The sequence below is a fragment of the Centruroides sculpturatus genome, unplaced genomic scaffold, assembly GCF_000671375.1.
Source record: "Centruroides sculpturatus isolate CEXI.00-Female unplaced genomic scaffold, Cexi_2.0 scaffold5, whole genome shotgun sequence".
In the NCBI taxonomy this organism is placed as follows: domain Eukaryota; kingdom Metazoa; phylum Arthropoda; class Arachnida; order Scorpiones; family Buthidae; genus Centruroides; species Centruroides sculpturatus.
Window position 1 is genome coordinate 1,462,131 of NW_019384397.1, and position 25,115 is coordinate 1,487,245.

Consider the following 25,115-nt stretch of genomic DNA (forward strand, 5'->3'; position numbering starts at 1 on the left):
TTTCTGTCTGAAAGTACCAATTATATAACGATAAAACTGTATATTTTCTTAATGATAAATTGTTTTTATTGAATTTTTTTTCCTTCCTCCTTTTTATTTAGATCAGGATCATCGCTCCCTTGACCTAGAGACGAATAATCAATGAAGTCTGGCCATATGACTTTCTATTTATAGATAAAAATTCTGTCTGACAGACGAAATTTCTTTGCATAATATATATATGTATATAGAAAGTTTGTGACAGACTACTTATCAAAAATTTGACACGACAAGTTAAATCTTTCTGACTTTAATGCATTATCTGCATAGCAGCGTACACAGGTCAGGATGTCTGCACGAGAACCTTTACAATATATTAACTAGTATAATATATTTCTCTCTATTTGTTAGTCAAATGCCAGGTTTAATGTTCTTCAGTGATACATTTTATAAAAGTTTAAAGTTTTATCCACGTATTAAATGAGAGATTTAAGGAATTGGAACATTTTTACTGCTTAATAGTGCGATCATTTTGTAAATAAATGATGTAAAATTCTGATTTTTCATAAAATAAGATAGTAAATGAGACTTATTTAAATCTTTTTTAATTCGCCAATTACGAATTTTATCTTAAAATTATAAATTATAAACTCTGTTTTTTTGAGGGGCCTCCAGTGTAAAGAAGCCCTTCTCACTTGAGAAGCGTGCGAATCGGAAAAAATCCCTATTTATAAAGTTATAAATTACAGGGTTTATTTTCTGTCTTAATATGTAAAAGTTGTATTTTATTATTATTATTATTATTATTATTATTAAATATGCCTATTATAGAAACATCAAAACATTTAGATTTACAAAGGTTATATGCAGTCAAACCTTATAACAATGGCCACAGACTGAAACATAAAAGAAAAATGGCAGTTGTTCGAAGCTGGCAATCGTTTATTGGTTATTTTGTACGCATTTTTGTTCAAAAACAAACATTTTCTATAAAAAATGGCCGCTATTTAGAGGTGGACGTTATTGGGAATTGGGGTGAATAACATAAAATATCATACAAGTGTCTAAAGAAATTATTTTATTGCTATAAAATCATGATATTACAGTTGACCTATATATATATATACTTATTTATATATATATCTGGACGTTTTTGACCCCGACAAGGGTCGTGACATAACATATTTTTCCAACATGGAATTATATAAACCAGACATCCTTCTCTTCGAATAGAGTTTAACTTATCGGAAATCAATAAAAATATCTATATTATGAATTTTTTTTATAAATTCTTTAACTATTTTTTAATATAAAATAATAAATTATAAGAAAAAATCGGGGAAATAAATTCNGCTGTATTTATAAAATAATACTTATAATGAATTTAAATTTAAATTAAGCTTTAAACTAATTAAAATTTACCCAGTGATTTTCATAAAATGGCCATATTTCAAAGTTACTCCTTAAATTAGATTTAATTATCCATGATTCATATAAGCAATGCTGACCAGCATCACTTGATATGTGAGTACAAATATCTTAAATTCTAAGAATATTCTTATAAAATAGATGTTTTTTTTCTTTATTTTTGTATTTTTATTTTTCTGAAAAGTTTCTAACTTTCTTTTCTCTTATATTTTTTCTTCTTTTTTTTCTCCTAAAATTCCAAAAAATGTAATAAATATTATCGTAGCTCTATATTCTTATATTATATTACAACATATACACAAAATGTTTCCTGTAATTCTCCTCATCTTCTCCTTTTGATCATTAGATAATTGTATTTTTACTGATGACTTATAGCTGTAATCACAAATCATCGAATATCAAAAGGTTGAGTCCTTCATAAAGAAGTATCAAATAATGCCAATGACTTTGCTATTGTTTCGTCCTGAAATAAAATAAATAAAAATTAATACATAATAAAATATATTGTTATAATATCTTTATTAATGAATAAAAATATATTTTACAATTCATTGGTATTTGTTCGCCTCCTAAAATGGCGCTAAATCGAGTGTCGCGCTAAACTGAACTGTCTCAAACATACACAGTTATGAATTTAAAATTAATAAGTTCTGAAGGTTTCTCTATTTAAATTTTATATGAAAGATCGATTCACAATTTAATTGACGCTTTACGAGGGTAGAAGGGCGTTATATTGAAGTTTGACTGTACATATATATACTTAATTCTTGTCTAATTTACATTAAAACATAATTATGATATATATAAATGTTCAAATGTTATTATAGATGTGTTAAAGAGCTACAGTTAAGCTTATATTTGTGTGACTGTTTAATTTTTAAATAAATATTTTTTATAACGTCTGTATAAAGATAGATATAATTTTATTTTTAAAATATAAAAAATATTTTAAAAAGAATTGAATAAATAATAAAATAAAAATTATTATTTTTCTTATGAAAAAGAAAAAGAGAAAAGATATAGAACAAGCGTTTTGTTGACGTCAATGATATTGTATCTGGAAGTGTTGCCTTAGGGATGACCACGAAAATTGACAATGTCTTGCAGCCAAAGAAGACTTGGACGTTGATCTAAGGATGTTGAATCTTCTCTAATCCTCTCTTTTCACCTGACACACAAACAATTGTGCAATATTTATTTAAAACATCTAAATTTATCTGATTATTTTTCAATCTTTTCTTTTACTTTTTCTTTTTATATACTATAAATAATCGAGGGTAGTTGGGGATTTTTCCCTGGACTCGGGGAAAATTTTGCGGCTTGTAAAGTTTCTATCCCTATAAAATTAATGTTATTTTTACTATTTAAACAGTTTTTTTATTAAAGAAACATTTTACGAGCTTCATTTGTTTAAAAAAATGGCTAAAGGGCCCACTCCGCTCCCGGGCCCCATACAAGCCCTCGAAGGACCTAGAAATGCAATTTTTATTGTTTGAATCAGTTCAAATAATGTCATTCTTTAAATCCTAAAAATCCTTTAAAAAAGTATTTTTTTTCTTTTTATAAACTTTTAAGGAGATAGGCCTATTCACTATAAGAAACCATGATTTTGTTCATATTTTGTGCTTTAACACAAAGAAAATACTTCACAAAAAATTGTTGAATTGTATTAAATATCTCTAGAAGAAAATTAATTTTTAATTATTGTATGAAATAATTTATGCAAGAATTAAGGAAATAGACAGCTGTAATATGATTTTTGAAAAGCATTTCACGTCGAAAAATATGCAAAAAAAGTGAAAAGTTTAAGAAATAAATTCTTTTTTAATTACTTTACTCTTATAAAAGTTTTAATTATGAATTAAGAAGATAATAAATGATCATACTTTCAGACAAATTTCCATAAATTCATCTATTGTCACCACTCCATCTTTGTTAATATCCATTTTCTGAAAGTAGAAAGAAGAATGTGAATTAAGTGATAAAAATTTGATTAAAAAAATAACCAAAAAAAGTTCTAATTTTTTAAATAATTAATTAGACGAATGAACTTAAATAAGTGTCAAATAACATCAAACTCCTATAATTTATCGTATCAAACAAAAGTCAAAACTAAGAGGAAAAGAGAAAGAATTAAAATTTCAATTTAAAATTGATTTATCTAAATTTTAAAATTCAAATTGAAATTAAACAAACTCAGTACTAGATAATTATATTTGAAATTGCTTCATCAGCAAATTTATTAAAACTCTGTAAATTAAGGCAAAGTAGAAGGAGGAAAAAAAAACACGATTTATTACTATTATTTTTTGTTAAATAAAAATAATTTCGACAGAAATCAGAAGTATTTTTGTACAAAAAGAAAAAAAAATCTTTAAATTAATTTTGATTAAATTAAATTTATTCTCGACAGGGAATTGTTTATTTAAATTTTTTTTTTATGAATTTATTATCTTCTACATCGTTCTAAAAATATCGAAAGTATATTTGATAACAAATCTTTTCTTTGTTTCCTCCTTCCTATTAATAAACTTCAAGAATATTTTTAGAAATTTGATAAATACCAATATTGAAATTTCATACAAAATTACTTCTAAAACTCAATTAATTTTCTTATTTTAGGGATTTAAAATTACAGGAAAATGCATTTTATCTAGGTGCTATCGATTTTGAAGTCGCATTTGTTGTGTTCAAACAGAAGTAGTGAATCTATTCTTTACATCTCCATTCCAAGTGATGCTGTTACTATGGTAACGGATGATAATGAGTTGAAGTTATAAAAGGAATTTTATAATCCAGAAAGCGTGCGATGTATAATTATAAAATTAGCCAAATCTTTATTATAATATAAAGAGTTGTTCAGTTACGAAGAAAGAAAAGAGGCTCCCGATATATTAATTTATAATATGTAAAAGTTGTATTTTATTATTATTATTATTATTATTAAATATGCCTATTATAGAAACATCAAAACATTTAGATTTACAAAGGTTATATGCAGTCAAACCTTATAACAATGGCCACAGACTGAAACATAAAAGAAAAATGGCAGTTGTTCGAAGCTGGCAATCGTTTATTGGTTATTTTGTACGCATTTTTGTACGCATTTTTGTTCAAAAACAAACATTTTCTATAAAAAATGGCCGCTATTTAGAGGTGGACGTTATTGGGAATTGGGGTGAATAACATAAAATATCATACAAGTGTCTAAAGAAATTATTTTATTGCTATAAAATCATGATATTACAGTTGACCTATATATATATATACTTATTTATAAAAGGAATTTTATAATCCAGAAAGCGTGCGATGTATAATTATAAAATTAGCCAAATCTTTATTATAATATAAAGAGTTGTTCAGTTACGAAGAAAGAAAAGAGACTCCCGATATATTAATTTACAATTAAACTTCTTAGAATAAAATTAAACATTTGGTATCGCTATATTTATAAAATAATACTTATAATGAATTTAAATTTAAATTAAGCTTTAAACTAATTAAAATTTACCCAGTGATTTTCATAAAATGGCCATATTTCAAAGTTACTCCTTAAATTAGATTTAATTATCATAAAGGTAAAATTAGTTAAATACTGAGTTATTTAGCTGAATTTTTTAAATAAAATTATAAATTATCGATGATACTTTGGCATTATTCTTGAAAAATAATCTTATTTTATTCTCGGTTGTTCTGATTTAGTTATATCATTTTGCACTTTACTAAATTAAATCTTTAATGTTATATATATAGCAGCTTCATATAATGCGCTTATTAGAAGTTAAACGTGATTTCATAATAAAATTAAGCTGTTAAATAATGCTTAGTTAATTATATACCTTAAGAATATTCGTTACAAGAAAATATATTAATTATGATAAAGAAATTTTTGATGAGAATTTTATCTTATAAACAATGAAAGCAGTTTTATTAATTTTAGATAAAACGTCGATTGATTTAATTATAGAGTACAGTATATTACACTCTTGCTAACCAGGCCTCTCAATTATCCGGCCCCGTGCGCTTCCGTTATCATGAACGTGTTAGCCATGTCACACATCCTGTTTTCTTGTTTACTCGGGTTTCATCTCTGTGTACAATATAACGGTGCAACCAGAAACTTCAAGTAGGAGGCAAAAGTTTTTGCCAGTTTTCTGTTATAAAAATTATAATAAAAACAATGTTTTTTTCAAGCGTATGGTGCTTTTCATTATATTTAAATTTGACAACTGTTTTGGTGTTTTTTTTTTTTAAATTACTTTAGGGGAGCTTTTGTCTCGTGCTCAACTGGTACAGTATCTCATTTTATTACAAATAAAGAATTTAAATTGCAATTATTATGCGACTGTACATAATTTCACAATAATAAAAACAATACCTAAGAACGAGATGTCGTTTCATCTATTCCCTTAAGACAAGCTTTAGGACGACAGACAGGAGCACCCGTACATTAGGCACTTCGGGCACGTGTCCTTTATTTGTCGTATATTTTATATAATGTACGTACGATGCCCTTTTTTATAGTCTGCGGGCGCCGCTGCCTACACACTCATTAATTTAGTACTTTCGCTAATCAGGCATCCTATGCACACGAATGACCGGACTAGCAAGAGTCTAGCGTATACGATTTTTTAGAAAATAAAAAAAAACACATTTAATGTATTTTTAACAAGAATTTTCAGTTATCTTCGGCATCTCACCTGAAAGATCCTATCAACGTGCTCTCTGAGAGACTTCTCGTCTCCTACAGGAACGGAACGTCGTCCCATTAGAGCATACACCGAACAAATGATGTCAGTGAGTTCTTTTTTCGTGATGTAACCGTTTCCATCGATGTCATAAAGAGTGAAAGCCCATTGAAGCTTTTCCTGGAGGGACCCTCTGCACAATAGAGAGAGACAATGGAGAAAATCCTGTCAAGATAAAGAGTAAACGATTTATAGTTCAAAAATAGCATTAAAATATTTGAATTTATTAAATATTTCCTTTAAAATTTTAACTAAACTCCACTTTATCTGTAAATAATTAAACATCAGCGCATTTACTCTCGAATATCTTATAGTTGATCTAATATTCAATCTTCTGTTCCAAACCTGTCACTTTACATTCTAATTATACGATATTTGACATAATCTATACTTCAGATTACATCATTTTTGAAGGGATAAACACTATTTTCAATTCAAATAATGTCAGCAATATCATTAACTTTAAAGAAAATTGTTAAAATTAACTACGAAAAATATCGTTGAAATTAAATTTTACACAAATTCTTCTCTCAAATTTTTTAATCATTATTTCGATGATTATATATCGTTAATTTGCATTTTATTTTTACTTAAATTTAAATTTTATTATAATAAATCGAGTATTAATTTTAACTAAAAAAATAATAAATTATAATTTATTAATTACATTTATAAGAAAGTATTTTAAAATTTTCTTTCCTTCTATTTTTATTGAAGAATTTTAATTTGTTTTATTTTAAAATAAATCACTTATTGTAAATTTTAATTGACATTAAATTTATTTAATACTTCTTTCTTACACAATTATTTAGACTCCAACTATATAAAATGCAATAACATTTTAAAAATGAAGTTATTAACTTCTTTTATATTAAAATATTAAGACTTTGATCAATTTTAAAAACTTAAGGGAAAAAACAAGAATATTTTTCTAGAAATTTTCACGAAAGCGTTGTTTCATATGACAGTTTGTTTATTTCAGTCTTACGACACAATTTAATATGAGTATATGCAATGTTGAGTATGGGCCTACATCAATATGTATACTTTATATGTTCTTTTCATTCTTTTATTTTCGTTCAAACAAAGAAAAATACATTCAATTCATATTTAAATCTTTCAAATCTCCATTCTTTTCTCCGGAATATAAAAATCCAAATTTCAATTTTTCATTTCTTATTCTACATTCCCGTTTCACAGGCAAAAGTATTCAAAGATTTTTATCCTCTTCGTTTTTCAATCTTTGTTCATTTCGGACTTCAATTTTTATTTCTATTTTTCTTCGATTTAGAAAATTAAATTATCGATTAATTATAGTAATTTATATTGCTGTGAAATTACAATTTAGCGTTAAATTTTATTCTATTCTTTGGAATTTATAGATTCTAGAACTCTCTTGAATTATATTTTCTCATTTAAAGTAAATGACTATGCTAAAAAATTTTCCTTTAAGCAAATTTAACAATTACAATTTTTCATGTTTTCAATAAAAAAATTTTCTCTCATTCATATTAATTTTAAACTTTAATTGATTCAATAAATATCTTTTCTTTTATTTGGTTGTATATGTAATTACTCTCTAGATTTATAATCATTACAGCTTTTTTAATAGTCCCTCTCCTAAAAAAATAAATACACTACTGTACGTTAAACATATTCGTTCGTCTTTTTACAAATCTTGATGTAAATATCTCTGAATTGACAATCTTAAAATGTTTCAGACATCAAAAGACACACATTTCTCACACAGGATTTAAGTATTCACTTGCAGTAATGGAAATGTTCTATACTTAATGATTTTCAATCAGGAAGAGTAAATCAACATCGCAGATCAACTATAAATGACAAGTATACTATACAAAAGCTTGTATAAAACCTAGATTTTTCGCCGTTATAAAGAGAGAACTCATTTGTCAAATGCATGAATGACAATGCTGTTAAGATGGAGAATAAGTGTCAATGTTCATTGGCTGTGAAGAAACATGTGCAGGATAAAAGCTAAACCTGGTTAAACCCTTTCACCTATAATGATATTGGTTTTATACGGATAATAATTTTGATATTTATTTTTCGTTGATATTTTTGGAAATCAAACAACAATATCAAACATGTTAATCCTAAGAGTAACAAATTTTAATTGAATACATTTGATAAATTGTTTTACAAAATATTAATGAACACAAACTAGATAAAGTCAAATCTATAAGTTATTAATGCACTTTATAATATATAAATTAATACAGTAGACACTTGATTTAACGGATAAAGGAAAAATTGAAATGCCTTTGTTTTTAGAGTATGCTAAAAGATTGTATCTGAGTCAACGAGTATACTTATACATTATATAAATAATAGCATTTTAATAATCCTGTACGTTGTAAGTTCGGTTTAACTGATTCTAGGCAATAACGGACACCGCCTTACTCCAATTAATCAATCGAGGCCCTACTTAGTTTCATTTTTTGCGAATTTTGTAAATACATCTTTAATAATATACTGTAACAATATTCTAAAATGTATTCTAAAGTGATTTTATATATTTAAACTTTTCTTTATCTACGCTAAAGTTACATACTATATAAAACATTTTAAATATGAAAAGTTGTAGGTAACCTCTCAAAGATATTTTGTAATAAACATCAAAATAGAGTTAGTCGGTTATAAGTTTTCATTTTGTCGAAAGTCATAACGCTAAGTTGACTAAACGATCTTTCAAGGAGTTTCAATTCCTGCTAGTGTATTGTATAGCGCTAGAAGTCAAAGTAGGTCAAGAAGAGAACATTTGTCAATATACGAGCTATGAAGTGAGGCAGGAGAACTTCAGCTTTCTGCAAGTGACTACCAACGTAATTAAGCAACGTTTTCTTCCCTGCAATAATATGATTTAACATGGAAGGGATGCAATCTTCTCATATATTAATCATATTCTAATAAATTAGCATTGAAGTTTAATTAAAACCCATTTGAGTTTTCAATTATATCATCGATAGGAAATTGTAAAGTTATTTTTCACTACACGATTCATTATATCACGATTATCGATGAAAGATAAATGTTTTATTTTGAAGTTTTCTAATTAATAATATATGCGAGATTCTACTGTTACTTGTCACGAAACTATTTTAATATGGAATTAAAATTAAAATTTTAATTTATTCCCTCTTGTCATTCAGATTTTTAATAAGAAAACTGACCATTTGTTCGATTTCTAATCTCATTCTAATTCGTAAAATAAAGAAAGTTCGAATATAATATTTATGAAGAAATACAGTCAAACCTCCGAATGACGGCCAGTGATGGGGACGTAAAAATGGCCGTTGTTTGGAGGTTATTTTGTACGCTTGTAAGCATTTTTTGTTAAAAAAATGGTTACTGTTTAGAGGTGGTCGTTATTGGGAGGTTCAACTGTATTCCTCCTTTCTACTGACAAAGAGAGGTGATAAAAGTATTGCTTCGAATTTAAAACTCATTCTAAATTTAAGAAAGAATTTTTAGAAAAAACTTTAATGAATTTACCAGAATCTATCTATTAGAGTGGAAACGTTGATAATGTATTTAAAATAAAGTATAATTGATTTACCGATTGATTAATTGATTAAAGCGAGACACTCATTGTAAGCTACTTAGCAAGCCACAATTATACCCATTACAGGTGAGTCTAATCCGCATGAATGAGTAGAGAATGATACTCTGGTTCGTACCATTAAGACAAATTATAGGGGGGTTGGATTAGGTTTAATGTATAATAAACTATATATAATAAACAAGAAATAATGTAAAATTTTTATAGAAATCTCAAAAGAGTGACAAAAAATATCCCAAATTTAAGAAAAATCTGAACTCCAACTCACCCCAATTTTAATTTTTTAAAATAGAGTAATAATATATGTAAATAATAATAAAATTGATTAATATAGTTAACTAGTTGATATACAGTAGAACCTCGATTATCCGCCCTAATTGGGGACTGGGGTTGGTCGGATAATTGAAAAGTCGGATAACCGAAAAGTATGAAAAAATCCATTATTAGTGTAGTATATTATTATATCCCATGTAATTAGTATATTAGTATATTAGTATATCGCTATTAACCTATTTTGCGTTGAATTTTCATCGATGTTAAGCCTAACAAAAATTTTTTAAAATAATAATCGTCGCTATTGTATCGTTAAAAATTAGAAAATTAAGCTTCGTTTAAATACTGGCTCCCTTTCATGGTCGAATGAGTGTTGCCAGCTAAAACACGTAAAAATAATATTAAAGTAGCCAAGACATAGCCAAATATTGTAGCGCCACATCACTAGCGGACATTTGAAATTTACCGACTAGGACGGTCGGTTAACCGAGGGGTCGGTTGATCGGGGGGCGGATAATCGAGGTTCTACTGTACAAAAGATATTTTTATTGTTAAATAAATTAAAAAATCTATAAAATTATTAGAATAAAAGAATTATATTTTGTTAAAAATATAATTTCATAATTTAACGAACTGAAATTTTATAAACTATTTAAATTATTAGTTTGTATATAAATGAATTTAAATGTTAGTAAATCATAATAACTGAATAAGTCAGTTATCTCTTACTAAGTACTTTAAGTACTTTATCTAATAATGAATTTGTTACTGTTTCTGTTAAATTAAACTTGTTCATAATTTCAAGGTGAAAATCACCTGAGAGTTCTTAAGTTTTCCTCTTTGAATTTAATTTATACGAAATTTAATTAAGTACAACACTCTGTTTTGTATTATTATTTATTGTTAATTAAAAATTAGATAATTAATTGTTTAATATTCTTGGTTTTACTCTCAAAATAATAGAGAAATTAATAATCAATTCTTAAATATTGTCTAATTTTAATCCTAATTTTGAGATTTCCTATATCTTTTATTGCAAACATAACTCGAATTATTCTCTTATATTCTTAAATTAATCTTAAATAAATATAAAAACTTATAATCTTCAATTAAAAGAATTAATATATTAAAATAAAAAATCAAATTTAAAAGATGTGTATTTAAAATTTCTATTAAAAACAGGAAAATTCTAATAATAAACAATTTATATGATACTTTTCTAATGATTAAAAATTGTTTAATTATTCTAAAAGTTCTAATTTGCAAATTGTACTCATAAATGTAATGATGTTTACGTATACAGTCAAACCTCTGAACAGCGGCCACTGACGGGAACATATAAAAATGGCCATTGTTCAGAGTTGACCATTGTTATTAGGCTGAAATTTGAAAAAAAAAAATTGTAGAGCTATAAATTCCCACTGTAATCTGTCCGACTGTCTGTCCTTCCTTAATATCGAGAATTGAGTTAGATAGATGAAAGCCGAGACAGATGTGGAAAGATTAAGGGCATGAGGCCCGATTAACTGTATAGGTTTGATTAAGAAGTCGTGTTATTTCTATTCAAAAAGTTCCTCCGAAAAGAGTTATATATAGATGACTGGCATGATTCTATTGCTAGCAGGAAAAGTATGATGTACAGGGGAAAAGACACTACTAATTTGAGGTAGAGAGTATATATTATTTAAATTAAATAAATTTAAAATATGAATAAAAATTGCTGTCAGGCATTGTGACATTACAATAAATATTTGCTCGTTCTGTAAGCATTTTGAATCAAAATGCATAAGAAAATAACCGTCCTTAAAGAAATAAATATGTAACTGAAAAAAATGGCTAGTGTTTAGAGATTTGACAGTATTAACATTGCAAAGTTTACTCTAAAAAATATTTTATTGAAATTTTTCGTATAAATATAAACTTTATTATATAAAAGTTTAATATTTTATAGAATAATATTCACTTATATAAAATAATAGTAAAAACAGTTAATATGTTAATCCAAATTACTTCACACACAAACTTTTACTTAATAAAATATTTCAAAATAAAAAACCAAAAATATTTTTCAATTTAACGAGCAATTATATATTGTGACATCGTCACAATGCCGGCTGCAATTTTTAATCACATTTTTAATTAATTTAATTTATATGCTCTCCACCTCATATTATTAGTGGCTTGCCCCTGAACATCATACTTTTCCTTTAACAACAGAGTCGTGTCGGTCATCAATCTAACTTCTTTCAGGCGAAAAATTTTTGAATTGAAATAATGTGACTTCCACTTTGTGCCGGAAGTTCGTATTACTTAATCGGGGTCTCCTTTCCCTTCACTTTCCATATCTGCTCTCGAATTTCATCTATCTAACGCTGTTCTCTAGATTAAGAAAAAAGAAAAGATAGACATACGTCTGGACGTACAGACGGACAGACGACAGTGGGAATTTATAGGTCTACAATTTTTTCAAATTTCAGCTCAATAAAATATTCGAAGTGCTTTTTATTATATAATTACGAATATTTTTATTTCTATTTCTATTCTTTATATTCTTTTTTAATACTTTATACACACAATGAAATTGAAATTGATATGCATACAAGCTATGTTTAGTTATGTTAGAAAAATTGCATACAAGACTATCATGGTGACTTATGCAAATATTATAGCGAGTCCACAAAAAGTGAAATCACATAGTTTTCTATATAAGCAAAATGTGACGATTTTTCTTTCGTGCATTTCCGTCATACAAGTGCTTTAAAAATTGAAGAAATTTGTTCCTGAGAAATGATTAACTTTTTGAGAATTCCTAGAATGCATACCTGCAAGAATTACAACAAACTAACAGACTGAGGAGAAACGGACAGTTGACCTTCACGAGACTGTGAGTTCGACTCCATCCAGTCTCGTGAAGGCTAACAATCGTGAATGGTATAGGGACATATGTAGATGGGATAGTAGTAAATATATTCAGAAATGCTTGAGAGAAAGCACCCATATCCGTAAAGTCGAAAGTGGAACCTATAAGGCATCATTCAGTGTAATTCAGCAACAAATACTGGCCAATTATTACAGCTACTACATGTATATCTACTATCAGATGAGTGGTGATATGTGACATTAGTTGACCACAATTTCCGATTGACTTGCAGAATAGGGTTTGCATGCTCGTTGTCCGTTGCGCTGCCAACCACTGACCTCAACCCTTCACTTAGATTGATGCTGTTCCTGAGTAACCTGAAATGCAGAATTGCATCATGTCTCCATCCCACTTCTACTTGGAAGCCCTTTGGCTAGAAATGTAGTGAACGGAACAATCAATTCTACTGTGTCGAATGGCACACTGCCCGAACACAGGAATTTGGTCTGAAGATTGATCAGCTGTGATAGCCATGCCAGTCTGGTATGCATTATAGAAAATTTAAGAGCTTGCCAGATTACATTAATGAAATCTTAGAATTTGTAATACTACCGTTAGTAACTTGTGTTGATAATGTCAAACATCTCATGGGAATTACTACGAGGTACTACCAACATGCCAGATTCCCAAAATAATCCTGAAGAGAAAATGTCTGGGACACCATGAGAGTTACCTACAAGCTTAGGCACAACCAGTACAGACAACAGAAGATCTTCTTTAACAGGTTTCTTAGAAATCGTTTCGACTCAATACGCTCAATGCATCGCCAAAAAAATAGCTATCCCATACTAGTATAGTCATATAACCCATTCTTGTGCATAATAAATGCTTTCTTTTGCTTTTATAATTGTATCATGTCTTATTTATCTGCTTATCATAACTTTCAGATAATTTGCACTTTCTCTTTTTGATGTTGCAATTTCAATTTCACTGGGCGTAGAAAGTATTGGAAAATGGGATAGAAGCTTTCGGGGCTTGATTTACTTCAAAAAAGATTATTATTTGAAGTTCAGCATGGAGTAAAGATAAAAGTTAATTATATACATAAATTTGTATTTTTTAGTATTAATATCAGTAAGAAGACACTGAAGGAAAGAAGAGAGAAGGGAATGAGAAAGACGAGGAACAATCCCAGTAGGATACTGGGCAGATATGATGAATCATAAAAAAATTGTTTACAAGAGATAACAATTAGTGTTTGCAATGAAATAAGCCTGTTTCTTTCATATCTAGAAACAATAACAAAGAAAAATTAAAATTTTAAATACAATAATCGAATAAAAATTAACTTAGGAATTCACAGAAAGAAACGTGAAAAGCGATACAATTCTTTGGTAGTATTTACAAACGTATGGAAGCCAATAACAATTCGTCAACCATAATGGAATTTTTGTTTTAGAACTTGTGTGGTGTTAACAAACGATTTTAAAACATTAAATGCATTCTTTGTTGAAATTAGATCTTTAGTGGTAGCAGGCCAATGAAAATCTTCTCTTACGGTATTTTGTATGAGAGTTCATTTCATTTTATATGAGATTTCATTTGATTATTGAATAAAATCAAAAATAAAGTTGTCGTTAGATTTGATGTCTATATTATTACAGGAACAGATATTATTTGTCAATCCGATTTTATAGATATTCCTTAAAATTACCGTGGCTGCTGAGAATTTGACTAATGAAGTTTGGAGTAAATTATTTCATTTTATGCTGTTGTAAGACATTAGGTATGGCTTTATGCGTAAAGTACCCAGTAGTTTCCTCTTTCCAATGTTTTTACCAATTCATGAATGGCATTCAGTACAGCCGTTTTTAATTTCTTTCAAAGAAATTTTAGAGTAAGTATATTTCAAATAAAGATTACTGATACTGTTAGCAAGATCTGCTCTTTCGTTGCCTGTTATTTCCCTGTGTCCAGGTACCCAATGGAAGCTAATATGATGAGATGTAGATAATATCCTAATCACATGAATTTTATAGGATATGTTGTTATATTTTTTAATTTAATTATCTTGCTTTAATTACGTGAAATTTATATATAACATTTAATATCTTATAAGTGATGAGACAAGAAAATTATTAATTATTTGACATAGAAGAATATATGCAAAAATGTTATTTATCACTAATATATATTTACTCAAAGTTAATTATTCAATATCTTCTTTCCATTTTTTCATTACTTATTCATTGAATACACAATAATTGCAATGTATATTTAAATAATAAAACTTTAAAACGTTTTCAATATAAAATCTATTTTTCAATATTAATATCTACATTTATTATCATAAGTGCTAAAATGTGAATATTGATTTAAAAGTTTATATATAAAATAGAATTTTTTCTGCCTGTTCTCTATACGCTTCTAAGCCCTGATCAATTTGCACCAAATTTTTCATAGTTACTCTCTAAGACTCTGAAGAAAATATAGACCACTATAAAACCTCTACTACCCTTCCCCTGATTTCATCCCCCTATTAACTCTTAAACCGTTTGACTGAACCCGACCAAATTTTTCACAGTTACTCGAGAATCCCAAGGAAAATATAAGCTACCATGAAACGTAAATTTCCACTTCTCTTTACGACAATTCATGGTAAGCATTGACGCTAAGTAATTTTACATTATCAGAATTATAAGATTAATTCCAATTTTAAAAAATTGTAGATCTATAAGTTCCCACTCGTCCTTCCGTCCGTAGCAATTTTTTTATCATATTTTTAATTTATTTAATTAAAATATATTCTCCCCACCTCAAATTAGTAGTGGCTTGCCCCTGTACATCATACTGTTCCTTTAACAATAGAGTCATGCCGGTCATCTATTAACTGCTTTCAGGGGAAAAGATTTGAATTGAAATAACGTGACTTTAGGTTTTCATTGGAAACTCGAATATAGTTAATCTGAGCCTCCTGTCCCAAGCTTTCTATACCTGATCTTGACTTTCATTTATCTGAGATTAAGGATTCTAATTCATTCTCGAGATTAAGGAAAGACAGACAAACGGGAGATAGTGGGAACTTATAGGTCTACAATTTTTTTTTCAGATTGCCTCCTAATAACTTAATTTTTTTTTTATTCTTTCTGCTCCGTAGGCACTAAGAGGGTCTTTTATTTATACTCATCTTGAGTTTGGTCAAGCCTATAATGGGGGCAACCGGGTGTTGAGGAACGAGGTATGAGATATTTTGGTTAAACCAACCCATAAAATATTCCTAGGAAATTCTTTTTGCTTGGTTGCTCGTCCGAATTTGATCCCGGCTTCCCCAGATGGTAGGCTGATGCTTTAACATACTCGGACATCCGGCCTTCAACTTAAATTAGTGCAAAATCAATTACTCCAAGGAGGTTTATATTTAAGATGTTAGGAGAGCCGCCAATAGCTTGTATGGAATCAGGAGCGGACCCTTTTTTCCTCTTTACAGACCTGTTTTGTCATTTTTTAGAACAAGTGAAATACGTAAAATGTTTCTTTATTAATAAAAAGCAGTCGCGAAGCTTTTATTTTTTGTTAGTGAAAATAGCATTAATTTATAGGGATAGAACCACTACGTGCCTCTAAGTTTTCTCCGAGTCCGGAGAAAAATCCCTAGCTCCCCCCTCTCAACTGTTCTAGATGTTACTTTTAGGTGTATTTGTATCTTAATAAGTTCTTACATTTCTAATAAATTCGAATTCAAATTATCATTAAAAAATACTAATTTGATATTAATATTGTAATCACTTAAGTTATTAATCTATTTTTTTCTCTTTCTTTCGTGTTACTTTAATTTAATAAAGAATTGAAATTTTCTTCGTCTTCTTTCATTTAATTATTTTTATTATTCGTTTCCAAATTAAAATTTAAAAGAAAAAAAGTAAATAATAATATTTTAATTTCAATTTTATATATTTTTTTCCTTTCACCATTTCCCACCCCCTCAAAGGCTCGAGTAACGCCGGGCACACGTATTTAGTTTAATATAAACCTTTTAAAGATTGATTTTTTTAAAAATATTAACAGATTTACTTCAGTATTTGTATCTTTCAGTTTGAAATAAATATGCTTAAGCTTTTTATAATTTTAAACTTCGAACTTTCTTTGATTAATGTGAAGAGAAAATGTAAAAGTTTTTCTTATGTGAGTGTGTTTGTACAGTACAGTACATGCATATGAAAAATTTATCCCTCGAGTTTCATCTTTCAGTTCTAGTAAATTCGTCTAAATCCCATCGAAAGACAAACTGTAAATATTAACATTATCACTAAAAATAAATAAATAAGTTAGAAAAGTATACTAGTAAACAGCTTATCGCAAAATATTCTGATTTCTAGCAAGCAAGTCAACATCTTCAACTACATCTTCTAATTTTTATTTTATTTTTTATTCGTTTAAATATAAATTTAAAGTAGTATACTATAGTAATTATAATATTTTAACACAATAATTACTACAGTGGCATATGTAAGTATCATAACGGGAGCATTATGAATATTTTCGTATATAATTCTAATGACTTATGCACATATAAAGAATATTAGACACATTTTTCTATTAGAATATCGCATTTATAAATAACTATTAAGTATAGGCTAACATCTCATAAAGACTAGTTTTGCTCCGAACTATTGGTGGTCGCAAAGTGAGGGTTTTCTATATTTTAAATTAAAGAGGACAAGTGTCTCTTCTCTCCTTCTGTACACACAACTAATACAGTTTATAATTAAATTAATTTGTCTTATTTAAAGCTTAAATTATTATTATTTTTAAATTATAAACGGAATTAATCTTAAATTTTCTATATAATATGTAAATAAGAATTACAGTTGTTAATAATTAATCAGACATTCTGTATAATGTTTATAAATCGAACTGCAAATAAAATTTAGTAATGTTGTGTTTAAGTTGTTAAATATTTAAAATAATTCAACATAATTCAATTTTCTGTTACGTTTTTTATGCAATATCTTTTTTGTTTTAGTCGTTCAATATATTTTCTTTCGTTTCGGTCGAATTTCTTCCTTCTTGTCCATCAGAATGGCACTTCAATTCTTCTATCCTGTATATCCTTGGTTTAAAGTGAAGCTGTGGAATAAAGAGGAATTTCATCGATAAAAATGGAAGGTTGATAGTCTGGTTTCTGCGATTGACTATATTGGAAGAGGGAAGATAGAAGTTGATATGATCCTACAGAGTTGAAAGATAGAAGTTGATATGATCTTGTCAAGGCGGAAACGCCCCAAAAAAATGTACTACAATCGATCCCTTAGCGCTACCTAACATTTAATATTATATGGGCGTACACTGACGTTTTCACACTCGGTTGCGTTATTTTAATGGAAGGATTGGGATAAAATTGCTTAGTCCATTTGAAATTAAAAAGAAAGCTTTTCTTACGTGAGAAAAAAATTAAAAATTACGAAAATTTTGTATAACTAAAGCTTAAAAATAAGGACAGACCTTACGTTTATGCTGTTTTTAATACAAAATTTGAGATAGTTAAAGAAGAAACAAACGTCTTCTTTCCAATTTTAGCGTGTAAAAAAGATGACTGGAGAAGTGACAAAACGCTTTTTAACATGCGTTAGTATGATAGAAGAGATTTGACCTAAGCCACATTTTTCATTAATTAATAACGGAGACTGCAATAAATAACAAACCGGATATTGATCTGGTGTTATCGTTGAAAATATACCGAAAATATTTTAAAAATTAATGAAAATTTTATACGCATATAAAGATAAGTTTTACATATAAATCAAGTAAACTTTTATGCTAATCTATAGCACGACAACAGGAAATGAGAAAAAGATTTATGAAATCTCATATTTAAAAATTTTCTTAACATTTTTTAATAGGAAAAAAATGCTTATATGAGTTTTCAGTACTAAAACTAATTTTTATGTCGTTCGTTGAAGTTAATTAAAATCAGATTACAAATCTTTACAATATCTATTCATAATATTTAGATTGCATATATATACTCAACCATTAATTTTATGTATAAATTAACTATATTATCTCCATATTATGAGAGAAAACAGCAGTTATTGGGCTATACAGTCCTATACAGTCCAATTGTCGTTCGTCTGTATGTCTATCCTTCGTTAATTTCGAGAACGGAATAAATGTGACATTTAAAATTACACATTACATCATTTCTGATTATATACAATGAATTGCTTATTTATTAAACAAATTTTTAATCTTTAACGTAAAGAAACGTTAAATTACATATAAATGAAAAAGTTTTTGTATTAAAATTTTAAATAAATTAAGGCATTTTTAAAATAATGAATTAAAATTGTATAATTTGCTTGCAAATAATTATTTTACATTTTGTATGCATAGTTTGTCTATAATATAACTTTGCATATGCATCTACACGTTACTATGGTATTGATGCATTTAATTAAACTATATCAGTAACAGGAACAATAAATATCGGATATCAATTCAATAATAACCATATAGAATCGAACCTCTAATAGTGGCCACCTGCACACGACGGTCATTTTTTCAGGAACGTTTCTTTTTTGAAATGCATACAAAATAATCTCCAAACAACGGTCACTTTTTATGTTCCAGTCAATAGTCGCCTTTCAGAGGTTTTTGACTGTATAAATTAATTTATTTTTAAATTTGAGAAATAACATACATGAAATTTATTTAGAAATTAAGCATAATACGCGATAGTTTTACACTTCATTTATGTTTAGTTATAATACATAAACTATAGAGAATTTGCTTTGTATAAAAATAATTATTTACATAAATATTATAAGTATTACGTGAACTAAAACGTGAATAAATAAAGAAAAATTAAGATCAATTTTTCCATAGAAACACATTAAAAATTCAGAGGAATACGTTTCGTTAATGCTTAAACAGTAATTTATTAACAATTTCGATTTTATACAAATTAAAATTAATAGAATTTTTTAAATTATTGAGATAAAATATTTAATTTTATTTGTAATGATAATTTACATGCATTTGAGTTATATATACAATCAAACTTCTGAGTAACGGCCATTTACGGTAACGTAAAAAAGCCTTGAAGTGGTCGTTGTTTGAAGGTTATTATGTGTTTTAAAAATTAAAAAAAAATGGCCGCTGTTTAGAGGTGACCGTTATTAGAGGTTCGATTGGAGTAAGATTGAATACCTGTGATAATACAGAAGATAAGCTTATGCAAACAAGTTTTGCAACGATCAATCTTTATAACTTCTTATTTCTTGAGTAAGTCGTCAAGTTGTAGGCCAGTTTTTAATTGTTTTTAAATCACTAGCAAATATATAATGCTTTATTTTAATTTTTACACGTTTATTTATCATTAAAATTTACATTTTATCATTGCTTCGTTTCAAACTTGCATAAAATAATAAAATAAGACCGCACAAAGTTCGATCGAGCAGCATCGAGTTTGTATTTTACATGGAAGATTCACTTTGTTATCTTTATGTTAATACTTTCATTTTAATTAATATAGTTAATTAAAATAGAAACTTTAATGCAGCATAAGAAAGTTTAATGAACCGTTTATTAATAATTTAAGTAAAATGAATTGAAGTGTAATAAGACTTGCAACAATAATACTAATTTACTAAAGTTTCGATAATATGAAGATACAATGCAAAGTTTTAGAAGAAAATACCTTTATTTATTACTTATTGTAAGATTCTTTGAAATTATATTAAACTAAATGTTGCTTACGTATATAAAGTCTTTCCTACATCAGTAGTTCTCAACCGGTTATACGCGTACCCCCAGGAGTACGCAAGAAACATGGGTTGATGCTACACGGATGGTATAGGGCAAGAGTGGCCAACAGTTTTTGCCCCCGGGCCGAATTGGAAAGAAAACTTTTTCACGGGCCGAACCAGAGTCTGCCCTAGGAAGATTTTGAGGTGGTGCGAGATCTCATTGTGGTGTCACCCCGTACAGACTAAATTGTACATAGGGATTACAGATACATTTTTCACATTATCACGCTTTATCAACATTCAACGTTGTACTTAAGACATTTTTACTGGAGGGTTAACTCTAAACGAACAGCGGGTTGTTGACCTTTTTTTTTAGGCGTCAGAATGTTTCATCAAGCTATTCGGACTTGAGTAGCTAATATTGAAAGATTAATCGCGGGCCGCATAAATTCATTAGCCGGCCGTATGTTGGCCATGCCTGGTATAGGATACGCGAACAAAAAAGGTTGAGAACTAGATGCTGATCGTATCTACAACATACAGAACTAATATACTATATATGCATACGATTAAGATTATAAAGGATGATCCAAAAGTCAGTTAATCAATATATATTCGTTTAGATTATTTTAGAAACGGTTAAAAACGATTTTTAACCGAATGATAAACTATGGATAAAATTTCGTAAATTTAATTAAATTTTAAAAGGTTATTTATCATTAAAATTTACATTTTATCATTGCTTCGTTTCAAACTTGCATAAAATAATAAAATAAGACCGCACAAAGTTCGATCGAGCAGCATCGAGTTTGTATTTTACATGGAAGATTCACTTTGTTATCTTTATGTTAATACTTTCATTTTAATTAATATAGTTAATTAAAATAGAAACTTTAATGCAGCATAAGAAAGTTTAATGAACCGTTTATTAATAATTTAAGTAAAATGAATTGAAGTGTAATAAGACTTGCAACAATAATACTAATTTACTAAAGTTTCGATAATATGAAGATACAATGCAAAGTTTTAGAAGAAAATACCTTTATTTATTACTTATTGTAAGATTCTTTGAAATTATATTAAACTAAATGTTGCTTACGTATATAAAGTCTTTCCTACATCAGTAGTTCTCAACCGGTTATACGCGTACCCCCAGGAGTACGCAAGAAACATGGGTTGATGCTACACGGATGGTATAGGGCAAGAGTGGCATGATCCTACAGAGTTGAAAGATAGAAGTTGATATGATCTTGTCAAGGCGGAAACGCCCCAAAAAAATGTACTACAATCGATCCCTTAGCGCTACCTAACATTTAATATTATATGGGCGTACACTGACGTTTTCACACTCGGTTGCGTTATTTTAATGGAAGGATTGGGATAAAATTGCTTAGTCCATTTGAAATTAAAAAGAAAGCTTTTCTTACGTGAGAAAAAAATTAAAAATTACGAAAATTTTGTATAACTAAAGCTTAAAAATAAGGACAGACCTTACGTTTATGCTGTTTTTAATACAAAATTTGCGATAGTTAAAGAAGAAACAAACGTCTTCTTTCCAATTTTAGCGTGTAAAAAAGATGACTGGAGAAGTGACAAAACGCTTTTTAACATGCGTTAGTATGATAGAAGAGATTTGACCTAAGCCACATTTTTCATTAATTAATAACGGAGACTGCAATAAATAACAAACCGGATATTGATCTGGTGTTATCGTTGAAAATATACCGAAAATATTTTAAAAATTAATGAAAATTTTATACGCATATAAAGATAAGTTTTACATATAAATCAAGTAAACTTTTATGCTAATCTATAGCACGACAACAGGAAATGAGAAAAAGATTTATGAAATCTCATATTTAAAAATTTTCTTAACATTTTTTAATAGGAAAAAAATGCTTATATGAGTTTTCAGTACTAAAACTAATTTTTATGTCGTTCGTTGAAGTTAATTAAAATCAGATTACAAATCTTTACAATATCTATTCATAATATTTAGGTTGCATATATATATACTCAACCATTAATTTTATGTATAAATTAACTATATTATCTCCATATTATGAGATAAAACAGCAGTTATTGGGCTATACAGTCCTATACAGTCCAATTGTCGTTCGTCTGTATGTCTATCCTTCGTTAATTTCGAGAACGGAATAAATGTGACATTTAAAATTACACATTACATCATTTCTGATTATATACAATGAATTGCTTATTTATTAAACAAATTTTTAATCTTTAACGTAAAGAAACGTTAAATTACATATAAATGAAAAAGTTTTTGTATTAAAATTTTAAATAAATTAAGGCATTTTTAAAATAATGAATTAAAATTGTATAATTTGCTTGCAAATAATTATTTTACATTTTGTATGCATAGTTTGTCTATAATATAACTTTGCATATGCATCTACACGTTACTATGGTATTGATGCATTTAATTAAACTATATCAGTAACAGGAACAATAAATATCGGATATCAATTCAATAATAACCATATAGAATCGAACCTCTAATAGTGGCCACCTGCACACGACGGTCATTTTTTCAGGAACGTTTCTTTTTTGAAATGCATACAAAATAATCTCCAAACAACGGTCACTTTTTATGTTCCAGTCAATAGTCGCCTTTCAGAGGTTTTTGACTGTATAAATTAATTTATTTTTAAATTTGAGAAATAACATACATGAAATTTATTTAGAAATTAAGCATAATACGCGATAGTTTTACACTTCATTTATGTTTAGTTATAATACATAAACTATAGAGAATTTGCTTTGTATAAAAATAATTATTTACATAAATATTATAAGTATTACGTGAACTAAAACGTGAATAAATAAAGAAAAATTAAGATCAATTTTTCCATAGAAACACATTAAAAATTCAGAGGAATACGTTTCGTTAATGCTTAAACAGTAATTTATTAACAATTTCGATTTTATACAAATTAAAATTAATAGAATTTTTTAAATTATTGAGATAAAATATTTAATTTTATTTGTAATGATAATTTACATGCATTTGAGTTATATATACAATCAAACTTCTGAGTAACGGCCATTTACGGTAACGTAAAAAAGCCTTGAAGTGGTCGTTGTTTGAAGGTTATTATGTGTTTTAAAAATTAAAAAAAAATGGCCGCTGTTTAGAGGTGACCGTTATTAGAGGTTCGATTGGAGTAAGATTGAATACCTGTGATAATACAGAAGATAAGCTTATGCAAACAAGTTTTGCAACGATCAATCTTTATAACTTCTTATTTCTTGAGTAAGTCGTCAAGTTGTAGGCCAGTTTTTAATTGTTTTTAAATCACTAGCAAATATATAATGCTTTATTTTAATTTTTACACGTTTATTTATCATTAAAATTTACATTTTATCATTGCTTCGTTTCAAACTTGCATAAAATAATAAAATAAGACCGCACAAAGTTCGATCGAGCAGCATCGAGTTTGTATTTTACATGGAAGATTCACTTTGTTATCTTTATGTTAATACTTTCATTTTAATTAATATAGTTAATTAAAATAGAAACTTTAATGCAGCATAAGAAAGTTTAATGAACCGTTTATTAATAATTTAAGTAAAATGAATTGAAGTGTAATAAGACTTGCAACAATAATACTAATTTACTAAAGTTTCGATAATATGAAGATACAATGCAAAGTTTTAGAAGAAAATACCTTTATTTATTACTTATTGTAAGATTCTTTGAAATTATATTAAACTAAATGTTGCTTACGTATATAAAGTCTTTCCTACATCAGTAGTTCTCAACCGGTTATACGCGTACCCCCAGGAGTACGCAAGAAACATGGGTTGATGCTACACGGATGGTATAGGGCAAGAGTGGCCAACAGTTTTTGCCCCCGGGCCGAATTGGAAAGAAAACTTTTTCACGGGCCGAACCAGAGTCTGCCCTAGGAAGATTTTGAGGTGGTGCGAGATCTCATTGTGGTGTCACCCCGTACAGACTAAATTGTACATAGGGATTACAGATACATTTTTCACATTATCACGCTTTATCAACATTCAACGTTGTACTTAAGACATTTTTACTGGAGGGTTAACTCTAAACGAACAGCGGGTTGTTGACCTTTTTTTTTAGGCGTCAGAATGTTTCATCAAGCTATTCGGACTTGAGTAGCTAATATTGAAAGATTAATCGCGGGCCGCATAAATTCATTAGCCGGCCGTATGTTGGCCATGCCTGGTATAGGATACGCGAACAAAAAAGGTTGAGAACTAGATGCTGATCGTATCTACAACATACAGAACTAATATACTATATATGCATACGATTAAGATTATAAAGGATGATCCAAAAGTCAGTTAATCAATATATATTCGTTTAGATTATTTTAGAAACGGTTAAAAACGATTTTTAACCGAATGATAAACTATGGATAAAATTTCGTAAATTTAATTAAATTTTAAAAGGTTATTTATCATTAAATTTCACTGTAATTCGAATTGTAGATTATCCGACT

General features: G+C 27.9%; 1 protein-coding gene across 1 annotated transcript in view; it reads right to left on the reverse strand.

Moving 5' to 3' along the window:
* Positions 1-1,585: 1,585 nt before the first annotated feature.
* LOC111618443 (Kv channel-interacting protein 4-like) overlaps positions 1,586-25,115 on the reverse strand; it is a 69,220-nt gene continuing 45,690 nt past the window's right edge. The window contains exons 4-6 of the mRNA XM_023359989.1: positions 6,108-6,320; positions 3,294-3,356; positions 1,586-1,870 (exon numbers count right to left, since the gene is read on the reverse strand). Of these exons, the coding sequence (XP_023215757.1) occupies positions 1,823-1,870; positions 3,294-3,356; positions 6,108-6,320 (324 nt within the window). The 3' untranslated portion in view covers positions 1,586-1,822. The remainder of the gene's footprint in view (positions 1,871-3,293; positions 3,357-6,107; positions 6,321-25,115) is intronic.